Genomic DNA, 12,308 nt, shown 5'->3' on the forward strand with positions numbered 1-12,308 from the left:
TAAGTGGTAGACGATGGCTGGATAGACAATATTGGGATGTCAATTGAAAAAAGTAATTATCAGACAACTCTAATTATAAAGCATCCCCACAACGACAACCTGAGTGGCCTGTAAAAATCAACTCCACGCATGACTCACATGTTGAACAAGTGACATACGGAAAGAGGCAGAGTCACGACAACGCAGGTGCGACTTTTCATCACCTTCACGTAAGCGGCACCTAATGTCTCTCATCTAAGACGGCGAGCGGTTGGTGGCGCGAGACTCCTCCATCCTTGAAATTGAAGAGTGGAAGTGAACTTATCACCTCTCATTAGCATCATCCGTCGTCTCACACGGCGTTAACCTTTTCACTTGGGTGAGGTGGCGACGGCTCGCTTTCACATGAATTAGAAGCGGTAATATTTCAGCGCGCCAATCCAATTTGATCCCACCGAGAAGGAAGCCGCCTGTATTGTGTCTGGGGCCGACCTAACGGACCTCACTCAATTAACGAACATTTCCATTTGGAGTCGGAGCTGCTCGACTGTTAAGAGGAGGCGGTCAAACATCGCGGCACGTGGGAGTTGGCGCCGCGACGCATTTGCTAAGTAACTCACGCTGTTTGCGCTCGGTCAACTTCAATATGTCCGCCGTTGAAGTGGTATTTACTTTTTCTCACTTCTTGTGGCAGAATATAAAAAAGTAATACAAAAAAAAAATCCTTTATTTTCTATATGTGGATGGATATCTGGATGAGCACTAATTATCTTTTACTTGACCCTGAAAAGACAGAAGTCCTTATAATAGGCCCAAAAAGTGTAAGAGACTCTCTAACTGCCCAGATAGTCACTCAGGACAATGTAAGTGTAGCCTCCAGCACCACAGTTAAAAACCTAGGAGTTCGATTTGACCCAGACTTATCATTTAAAGCTCATATTAAACAAACCTGCAGAACAGCCTTTTTTCACCCGCGCAACATAGCCAAAATTAGAAATATTTGATCTAAAAACGATGCAGAAAAATGAATTAATGCGTTCGTTACATCTAGATCGGATTACTGTAACTCCTTACTTGCAGCTTGACCTAAAAGTTCTCTAAAAGGTCTTCAGCTAGTTCAGAACGCAGCAGCAAGACTTTTAACAGGAACTAATAGAAGAGAGTACATCACCCCTGTGCTCCAGGCCCTTCACTGGCTTCCAGTCGAGCTTAGAATTAAAATTTAAAATCTTCCTTCTTACATTTAAGACCATTAATGGTCTGGGGCCATCTTATCTCACCGGTGCTTGGTTCCATACTGCCCCAACAGAACACTCCGTTCTCAGAATGCAGGTCTACTGGTAGATTTCAGGGTTTCTAAAAGTACAGTAGACGCTAGAGCCTTTAGCTACCAAGCTCCTGTCTTACGGAATCAGCTTCCAGCTAGTATTAAAGAAGCCGACACAGTCTGTACATTTAAGATTAGAGATACATACAGATCTCCTCTAGAGCAGTGAAGTTTTGGGGCTGTCGTTGGGCAACACGGACTTTCAACTCCCTCCACGGATTTTCTATGGGGTTGAGATCTGGAGACTGGCTAGGCCACTCCAGGACCTGGAAAAGCTTCTTACGAAGCCACTCCTTTGTTGCCCTGGCTGTGTGTTTAGGATCATTGTCATGCTGAAAGACCCAGCCACGTCTCATCTTCAATGCCCTTGCTGATGGAAGGAGATTTTCACTCAAAATCTCTCAATACATGGACCCATTCATTCTTTCCTTTACACAGATTAGTCGTCCTGATGTTTCCACCCCCATGCTTCACAGTGGGTATGGTGTTCTTCGGCTGCAATTCAGTGTTCTTTCTCCTCCAAACACGAGGACCTGTGTTTCTACCAAAAAGTTCTATTTTGGTTTCATCTGACCATAACGCATGTTCCCAGTCCTCTTCTGGATCATCCAAATGCTCTCTAGCGAACCGCAGATGGGCCTGGACGTGTACTTTCTTCAGCAGGGGCACACGTCTGGCAGTGCAGGATTTGAGTTCCTGGCGGAGCATTGTGTTACTGATAGTAGCCTTTGTTACTGTGGGCCCAAATCTCTGTAGGTCATTCACTAGGTCCCCCCGTGTGGTTCTGGGATTTTTGCTCACCGTTCTTGTTATCATTTTGACGCCACGGGGTGAGATCTTGCATGTAGCCCCAGATTGAGGAAGATTATCAGTGGTTTTGCATGTCTTTCATTTTCTAATAATTGCTCCCACAGTTGATTTCTTTACACCAAGCGTTTTACCTATTGCAGATTCAGTCTTCCCAGCCAGGCGCAGGTCTACAATTTTGTCTCTGGTGTCCTTCGACAGCTCTTTGGTCTTGGCCATAGTGGAGTTTGGAGTGTGACTGACTGAGATTGTGGACAGGTGTCTTTTATACAGATAATGAGTTAAAACAGGTGCCATTAATACAGGTAACGAGTGGAGCCTTGTTTGAAGAAGTTAGACCTCTTTGCCAGCCAGAAATCTTGCTTGTTTGTAGGTGACCAAATACTTATTTTCAACTCCAATTTGGAAATAAATTCTTTAAAAATCAAACAATGTGATTTTCTGTTTTTTTTCCCCCACATTCTGTCTCTCATGGTTGAGGTTTACCCATGTTGACAATTACAGGCCTCTTTAATCTTTTCAAGTAGGAGAACTTGCACAATTGGTGGTTGAATAAATACTTATTTGCCCCACTGTGCATAAATAGTAGCAGCCTTTGGAAAGGTCATCAAAGTTGTCGTCCCTGAAAGAAAATAGACTTTGAGTGTCCCCTTGTAAAGGTGTTGTATTTAGCAGCGCAAGACACAGGCGACAACTATTGACATAACCTTCAGGGGCAGACGTTCCGTTTTTGTTTTGTACTCCAAACAGATGGTTCCGCTTCGTGATGACACGTTGAAAACTTTCAGTCGGCGACAAGGACGGACGGCGGTGCGTTTCCTTCATTTCGGAGGATTTCATCTTCTTGTTTGCAAGGTTATTCGCACCGCCTGCCTGCTACTATGCAGACCGGTTAAATCAAAGGTGTCCAATCGGATGCCCGTGGCCCGGAATTGGCGCCAATCCGGCCCGCAGGGTTGATCTGCTTGACAGGCACGTTGTAGCTAGTTCTTACTGTACATATAAAATCTAGGGCTGTCAAACGATTAAAATTTTTAATCGAGTTAATCACAGTTTAAGAATTAATTAGGGCTGTCAAAATGATTGTGTTAACGGGCGGTAACTATTTTTTTAAATTAATCACGTTAAAATATTTGACGCAATTAACTAATTAACCCTAATTTCTATAACTTTTACTAACATTTATCTTTTAAGAACTACAAGTCTTTCTATACATGGATAGCTGTAAGACAACGTTAATAATGTTAATGCCATCTTGTTGATTTATTGTTATAATAAACAAATACAGTACTTATGTACCGTATGTTGACTGTATATATCCGTCTTGTGTCTTATCTTTCCATTCCAACAATAATTTACAGAAAAATATGGCAAATTTTATAGATGGTTTGAATTGCGATTAATTACAATGAATTAATTTTTAAGCTGTAATTAACTCGATTAAAGATTTTAATCGTTTGACAGCCCTAGAATTAATTGATTGTAATTAACTCATTTTCTCCCAAAAACATATGAATACGCTCTATTTTTAATTGTTTCAGTGTCCCAAAGACGTACTTATACGTCTTTTACGTTTTATTTTATTTTTTTCCATAAAAGACATCTCTTGGTCCTGAGTCAACTGAGCTCCAAAGCACAAAGCTGAAAATCCATTTTAAAGCGATAAAACTAGCCACTGGAGGGCAGTAGCACATTTGGTAAGACCCGCAAGCCGATTCAATGGCAACGAACGGCCGGGCCGCACGGTCGGAGCGCCGTCGGAATGATGCCAGGCGGCGGACGACCGAGCAGAACAACCGAGAGGACGCCCGGGATGCCAGGCACTGGACGACTGAGCAGAACGACCAGGACCACCAGTGCAGTGGAAGATGCCGTTGAGACCGTGCTGCTTGCCGAGCAGACCCCGCAGAGACTAAAAAAAATCCATCTTTATGAGACAGGCAGTGATGAGGGAAAAGTTTACCCGGCTGTCGCGACGACAACAGCGTCATCTCTCAGTTAGTTATGTGTAAATAAATTGTTAACTGCTATCAAAAGCTCTATTTGTCTTGTTCTTTATGATATTTTGTAAAAGGAAAACATTATTCAGATGTTTGGGATGTAACTAAAGCAAAAAAAAATAGCTGTGTTAAAGTCAAAAGTTATGTTTGAAATGTATGCTTTCACAACAAGCTCAATTTCTCAGTTTTTTCATCAGAAATTGGAAAATTGCTCAAACTAAGCTATTTTCTAATGCCGATTTCTAAAGAATGGAAAAAGATATGAACTATCTTTTTTTTCCTGCTGAAAGAAGAGAGTCTAATCTTTCTTTTGGTGGGTTCCATGTTTATATAACAATAGAACAGAATTATCTGTGGGCCTTGTAAAATCAGTCAAAATCCAGTAAAACGGCCAGGAGTGAAGGGCCTTGTTCTGGTGAAAATGGCTGGGAGTGAATGAGTTAATTGCAATTCAAGCTATCTCTCAAATATGCCATATTTTTCTGTAAATTATTGTTGGAATGGAAAGATAAGACACAAGACGGATATATACATTCAACGTACTGTTCGTAAGTACTGTATTTGTTTATTATAACAATAAATCCACAAGATGGCATTAACATTATTAACATTCTTTCTGTAAAAGGGATCCACGCTCCACGGATAGAAAGACTTAAAGTTCTTAAAGGATAAATGTTAGTAAACGTTTTAGTGATTTTATATTAAAACCCCTCTTAATGTTTTCGTTTTAATAAAATTTGTAAAATTTTCAATCAAAAAACAAGTAGCTCGCCATTGTTGACGTCTCCGGGCTCCCTGCCGTTCTTCCACAGTGTCTTTAACTACGTAAGGTAGTGATTGAAATACACCACAAGTCAATGGCGAGTTTTAAACTACTTAGAAATCAAGCTAATGAGTGTGTTTTGTCCCTTGACTGACCCCGTAGTTCCCTGTTTACTAGTACTTCACAGTCATTTGAGTGTTGGCTTCACAACATTTTTTTCCTGCTGAAAGAAGAGAGTCTAATCTTTCTTTTGGTGAGTTCCACCAAATTTTTGGGATTTTTGGTTTTTCTTGACTTTTTTGCCAAAATCATCAATTTTAAAACAATAAAAGGCTTGAACTCCTTTAGTTGTATGTAATGAATCTAAAATATATGCAAGTGTAATGTTTATCAGTACATTACAGAAAATAATGGACTTTATCACAATATCAGGGGTGCACATAATTTTTTTGCCCAGGTTCTCAGAGGTGGACCTGGACATGTGACCTGGTCCTCATTGAGCTTGAGAGCCGACCCGCCTGATGCGATAAAATCATGACAAGCTTTAGATTTAATATTTAGATTTAATTTAGATTTAATATTCCTAACTCTCATCATTTTAGATATCTGCAACTTAGAAGCTTTGTTAAGAGTATCATACCGCTTTTCCCAAATAAACCTCCTACAACAGTTTTAGATGATGTTATGTCTTTAGATCCGACAGAGAAAGGGGGAATTTAGCGCATTTTTAATCTAATTTCTCATATGGTAGCTCCGTCCTTATCCAGAATCAAAGACCTATGGGCACGGGATCTTCAAACACCAATCGGAGAGGGATTGTGGTCTAAGGTCTTGGGTAGGGTACATAATTCATATATGTGCGCTCGTCATGCTCTGATTCAATTTAAAGTAGTACATCGGGTACACTATTCTAAGGTAAGATTGTCCAGAATCTTTCCAGAAATCAGCCCTTTGTGTGATAGGTGTAAGCTGGTGGATGCAACACTGATCCATATGTTTTGGTTATGTCCCGGCTTAGAAATATTTTGGAAGGGTATTTTTGAAGCCCTCTCCCTAGTGTTAGGGGTCGAAATCACTCCTGATCCTTTGATATCAATATTTGGAGTTTTACCGGAGGGTCTGTGGCTGCCTACTTGGGGGTGTAGGGTTATTGCTTTTACCACCCTTTCGGAGCGACGTTTGGTTCTTTTGAGGTGGAAGAAGGCTGCCCCACCCACAACGTCGCATTGGATAAGGGATGTGCTGATGAACCTTAGGCTTGAGAAAATCAGATATATTCTTCGCAGTTCTGAAAAGAAATGTTATAGTACATGGGGACCTTTTCTTTCATTCTTTGACAACACCGCTACACAAGTGCAGGAATGACATATGCACTGTTATATTGCTCATTTAGCCATGGGGGACGGGCAACGGTACGGTCGCTGTCCATGCTGCTCCTATTTGGTGGAACATTTGAATGTATTGCACTGTATTTTTATTCTGTAACATTTATGTATTAGAAGTGATGGCACGGAAGAACTTTCTATTAGGGCTGCAGCTATCGAATATTTTAGTAATCGAGTAATCGACTGAAAATTCTATCGATTAATCGAGTAATCGGATAAAACAAATATATTTTTAGGTGAAGAGCAATTATAAATATACATGAGAAAACAAGACATTTCATCTAATTTTGAACCATTTTCAGTCAATCAATGTCTTTATTTTCGATGTATATTGTTGAAAACAGCCAACAATTGCATCTCAGATGGAACTAGAACTAAAAAAAAGAAGAAGAAAAAAAAGACTAATTCACTGCTTTCACTCAAAAAACTTTAGATCTTATTACAAAAAAAATTATATATATCTTACCTAAAAATGCCGTTATGCTTGATAACACACATCACTTAAAAGTTTGGATTTTTTCCCACGTCTTTCAATTGAATTTCTCTTTGTGTCAAGCCATTTTTAAGTTCTAGTTAAGTTTTAAGTTAGTCTAAACTGCAAGTCCTGATAGGATTTTGAGTTTTTGCAGTGTTCAAAATAAATGTGTGATACAGGCTGTATTGGAGCACATTAGCACCAGTGCTACTTGGTGTTTTATCCAGCAATGACTACTGAGCTAAAATTGATAGTTAGCATGATTAAGTTTTTTTTTTACACCCTCATCACTCCACAATGCTATGTTATGTTAAAGCCTGTATGTAAGACACGTTAGCCAAGCATCGACAGTGGTCATAATTAATAGAAACCTAGCCCTCCGCAGGGCTAACGTTACTTCAGAACAGTAACGTTAATCTTATTTATTAGCGCTTAGCGCTCTTTATTAGCGCTTAGCGCTGTACTGCTTTAAGATGGCGGCTGTTCACTAAAGCTGCCCAGACGCGGCCGAGTCTGTCATTTAGCATCTAGTTCAACATACATGTGATCTCTATGAGACGCATGAGACGCTACCTGTACCAACGTAGCATCGTGCGGGCTAGTATTTAGCAACGTCGGCGTCGTTTGTGGCGGCTGTCGGCTGCAGTACGTTTTTTTTTTCCCCCCTTCTTCCTCTCCGCACGTGACAGCGCGTTGTCCCGCATTAAAAGTGGTCCGAGCAAAACGTGATGCTTAGAGCTGTCAAAATAAACGATTACTCGAGGTGAATAAAATTACTCGGATCAGTTTTTAAACTCGAGTTACCCGAGTTGCTCGAGTACTCGTTTCAGCTCTACTTTCTATGACTCCCTGGACATTTATGATTAGACTTAGACTTCATGGTTGGTTGTGTTGGATAACTTAGAGTGAAACATTTTTAGTTTGGGGAGGGGGGTGTTCTGTATTTTTGTAAAACCAATAAAAAGAAATTTGAAAAAAAAAAAAAAATTATGACAAGCTTTACTTAGAGCCAATTACCTTTAATTAATTATATTAACAATTAATGCTTGATTAACATCAACTGCATTGCATTGCCGCGCGGAGAATGTAAACATCACCGTGTGGGACTACAGGAGGCAGTTGTGGCCAAACTTAGTGTGAGTTAGAGCAGGGCGGTAAACCGAAAATTTACCGTCACCGAAATTCTTAACGATGACCGACGTAATTTTGATCATGTCGGTAAATTCGGTAAATTAATAAATCAAGAAAATATAGTCTTTTCATCCCGCTTTGATTCTGTGTTGTTCGTCTATGTTCATTCCCCTTTAAGAAAGCAGTGAATGTGCTTACGTACGGAGTCACGTGGTCATCAGGAAGCCAATCAAACAAAAGCCTGGTAGGCTAACGCTAGCAGCTAATGCTACAAGCAAAACGTGATGGAGTGTGGCTTAAGGGAGGTTCACCAAACTTTCAACCGACATTTAGTAGACTCTTGGTGGCATCCAGACGGGCTTTCACTCGCTGTCCTCCTTTGTTCTCACGATTTCCGGAGATGGTGCTTTCAGTGCTTTCTACTGGTAGCCAGGCTAACGCTAGCTAGCGGCTAACGCTACAAATGAACGTTATGGAGTCGGATAGCGGCTCTAACCTTAAAAAATGCCCTGGGGGGAAAAAAAACCTTAAACCATAAAGTAAACACTTGTATTTAATAATTATGTCACAGCAGCCATTAACAATAAGTTGTCTTTTTGAAGTGTACTGTTCAAGCTGCAAGTCATTTGTGTTACAATTACATGTTTGCACAGGCATATTGATTTTGACAATGTACATTGTTCAAGTCATACACGCTGTTATAAATGTTCATACTTCAATTCTTATTGCTTACAATACATTTTTATAAACTTAATGTTGAGACTGCATGTACAATTGTTAACCCTTTAACACCTAAGCCTATTTTGGCCGAATTCGCATGCATTTGAGGTGCCTTTATAGTTCAAAGAAAAAATTGTTTACAATGGCCAAATTGGGTCCCTTTTTTCAGGACACCTTGAACTTCATGTCTAAACTGTTGTTTTCTCCACTGACCAATTATAATCCACATTTTGGACCCAAAAAGACAAAAAAATCCCAAAATCTTTTTTCAAAATGTGTAATGTTGACGTCAAATTGACAACCAAACATGCTCGACCAACCGTTTTGAAGCCTGATAATATTTATTCAACTTGTTAGGATAAACATTCAATAGAAAAAAATAAGATTGAATAGTTTTATGTTTGACAATTCAACACAAACAGCAGGTATGGTCATAGGCGTTTTTGGCCTTTATACATACTATGGTCAAAACAGGTTATATAGTGTGCAAAATAGTGAGAAAAAAATTTATATCATCTAACACAAAAAGGGTTTGGAAAATATCTCTGTGAAGTTAGGTGTCACCTTATCAAAAGTATATACGTACATGCAATCAAGCTTCTCGAACACACATCTACATAAAAATTGAAAAGATTATAGTGAAGAAAAAATATATATAACATTGAAAAAAAGTATTTTTAAAATATTGACAAGTAGTTCAATTCAAAATTTTCAGGCATGCGACCCAATAAAGTGTTGGGGTTTTTTTTGCGCACTCAATAAAGCTTCTTGAACAGGTCACGGAGCTGCGTCACACACAACGTCACACAGCCTACTCTTTCGCCGTTTGCGCTCTGCTGTCACTTCTACTCGCCGAGACGCCGATTCATCAGAGGAAAACAACGACAAATGCGACTCATCTTCTTCCTTGAGTTCATGAAATAATGCATTAGCTTGTGCTAAATGTAGTTTTAGATTCATTCTGCACGTTTCAAAGTCGCTCGCTCAAACCAACTGGTGTTGTGCATTTTTCGGCACAACACCGGTCGCTGCTTGCTTAGCATGTCTCCCTTTCAATAGTTGGCGCCTCGCTCGGAAATTTATAAAAAATGATCACATTCGGTTCGTCCTTCCTGACATCACAACGACTCTTGGGATAAGTAATCTTTTGTGCTGCTTTCGGTTTTGAAAAAGGACAAGGAATGATGGAAATATGGAGATGGATACATGGTCCATGCAGCGTTTTAATGCATATTTATGAGTGCAATAAAACTATAAAACTCAAATGACATTATCTCCCGTTTTTCTTGGCCGATTGACTTCAAATAAAAACTGGTGTGGACATCAACTTCCGCACTTTCAAACAAGACCAACCAGCAGCACGTGGGTGATGTAATTACAGCGTGACGAAGCTTCAAAGACGATATGCATAAACGCGTCGCTGCCGACACGTTCGGTGTTATAGGGTTAAATACAGTATATCAAATTGAATGCTGGTAAATAAATCAACAAGAAATAGTTAATCTGTATTTCATGCATTGATTCAGATTTTCAAATTATATAACAGTCCGCTTGGGCGAATTTATCGTCATTTATCGTTATCGAGATAAATCTGCTCAATTTATCGTGATACATGTTTAAGGCCATATCGCCCAGCCCTAGTGTGAGTGGTAAATTGCGTTAATATTTCCAGATTAATCATGGCCGTTAACACGTTATTGTTGACAGGCTTAATTATATTAAATTATATTATGTTGTATTATATTAGATTAGATCAGATTATATCATTATATTTATTTTATTTACTTTTGTTCTGTGAAGAATCCAGAAAGGGTTTCTGTTACAAACTGACCCCGGCCCCTCATCAGAGAAGGGAAGAGTTACGTGGCCCTCACAGGAAAAAGTTTGGAGACCCCTGCTTTACAACTTCTATACATACAGAATATAGTAAAGTCAATTACATGTACACACTTTTCAGCCATCGGGAGGGGCTGACCCCCCCGGGGATGACCCCCCCCCCCCCCCCACACACACACCTTAAACTCCGCTTATGGTTGTGCCCCCCCCCCCCCGCCCCAAAAGTCAAACTCCGCCTATGTTTATATATCTTTAGCAACGTGACATTTTATTATACCTATGTGTACTTTTACTGACGTACAGTATACATGTACTTCAACATCTCAACATAAAATGCAAAATTTATGTGCACCAGCACGGGTTGGTTAGAATAGGAATGATGTCATTTATAAATATTGACGCCTCTAAAATACCAGCATCAAATAAATAATATAACATCGGCCTCTACCTCTGACGTAGCTCGGCAGGCGTCACAGTCGCACTCGGCTATGTTCGCTTCAAGTCGGCTCCTCTCGGCGGTAAACACAACCGCCTGTTGTGATAGGAGGACACACTTTCAGTCACCGCCAGCCCCTTAAAAAGTAAGCCACTATGCACAAACCTGCTCTTTGTTCCCACGCAGCGAGAGAGGGAACAAGCCGGGCTCGGAGCTCGATTGCTTTACCCTCGTGACTGAAACCATGGCGGAACAGGGGGATAATGTTACCATTCCAGAGTTCCACACTCTCCTCCAAATGGACCCCTACCTCAAACCCTACACGAAGGACTTCAAGCGGAGGTAAATGCTTCCCTAATGGCGCTTATAAGTTAAAAAAAAAAAAAACAATATGCGCCGAATGTCACAAGCTAGGGTCAATGCTTTGCTCTGTCATGCTTACCTTTGGACCCCGTAACCCCACAAACACAAGCTAAAAAGCAAATTTGCAACACGTTCTAGTTCCCCGGTGTCTAAGTGTGACCTTTCATTGACATTTTGGCTCCTACTCACTATTTAACTCAAGACGGTGACATTTTTAAAAGGCATCACTGCAACTGTATGAGTAACAAGGAGAACAAGATGCAAAATTACTCGCAAATTCGCGCTATTTTGACAGTTGGGAATACTGAGCATGCGCAGAGCTGCCAAACCAAACAGATGTCGTCATCGTCGGTGAAAAAAAGTTGATGTTACGTCATCTAACAGCGCCCAACAGCTTGTTCTTCACGTCCGTAGTCTAACATAATAGTTGTGTGACGGATGTTACAGCCTTTAATGTATATACTTTAAATTCTTTAAATAGCTTTAAATGCCTTTTGTTGTTCATAAATGACAGTTCTTCAATAAAAAATTGTTTAAACAAGTGGAAGGAGCGACATATGCTAGTGCTGTTATCTAACATTCAAATTATTTGCGAACATTTAATTCACACGAATGGCAGTAAATGGAGGGCCGTGAGTCTGTCATTACTCGAAATTATTATCTCAAGCAGCCAATGAATGAACAAGGACAACGCAAAAATCTCCATTACTATTAAGTGTAGTACAAAATTCAAATTTCGCCCATGACAACAAATTTCTGGTGGCTTGCGGTTCCTCAAAAACATTTAAAGCAACACGAGGTAACTTCAGTTTTGGTGGATTTTTGCGAGGCTGGTGGACAAAAACGGTAGTGTTTTGCTCTAAGGAAGACTGCTTTTCTTATGTGGGCCAGCACACACCCACACAGTGTTGTAAAATCATGATCTCCCGGTCGGCTGCAGATGGATTAAACGACATTTCTGTTTCCAGCTACTGTGTGAAGGATGAATAGTAATAAGGTAATGAATCCAACTGTGGTTAAACAATAGCATACCATTAGCAACCGTGTGGCTTAGTATGGCTAACACCCTGCCCCACCTGAACCCTT

At 40.2% G+C, this 12,308-nt stretch overlaps 2 protein-coding genes across 2 annotated transcripts in view; one reads left to right on the plus strand and one right to left on the minus strand.

The window, feature by feature from the left end:
* The window catches only part of LOC130917258 (cell adhesion molecule 2-like), a 266,201-nt gene extending 254,692 nt beyond the window's left edge, over nucleotides 1-11,509 (minus strand). The window contains exons 1-2 of the mRNA XM_057838478.1: nucleotides 11,025-11,509; nucleotides 10,872-10,955 (exon numbers count right to left, since the gene is read on the minus strand). The gene's annotated coding sequence lies outside the window, so the exon portion shown is untranslated. The remainder of the gene's footprint in view (nucleotides 1-10,871; nucleotides 10,956-11,024) is intronic.
* Nucleotides 11,025-12,308, plus strand: part of gbe1b (glucan (1,4-alpha-), branching enzyme 1b) — a 227,469-nt gene continuing 226,185 nt past the window's right edge. The window contains exon 1 of the mRNA XM_057838476.1: nucleotides 11,025-11,201. Coding sequence (XP_057694459.1) covers nucleotides 11,104-11,201 — 98 coding nt within the window. The 5' untranslated portion in view covers nucleotides 11,025-11,103. The remainder of the gene's footprint in view (nucleotides 11,202-12,308) is intronic.

The sequence above is a fragment of the Corythoichthys intestinalis genome, chromosome 6, assembly GCF_030265065.1.
Source record: "Corythoichthys intestinalis isolate RoL2023-P3 chromosome 6, ASM3026506v1, whole genome shotgun sequence".
NCBI classification, from domain to species: Eukaryota; Metazoa; Chordata; class Actinopteri; order Syngnathiformes; family Syngnathidae; genus Corythoichthys; species Corythoichthys intestinalis.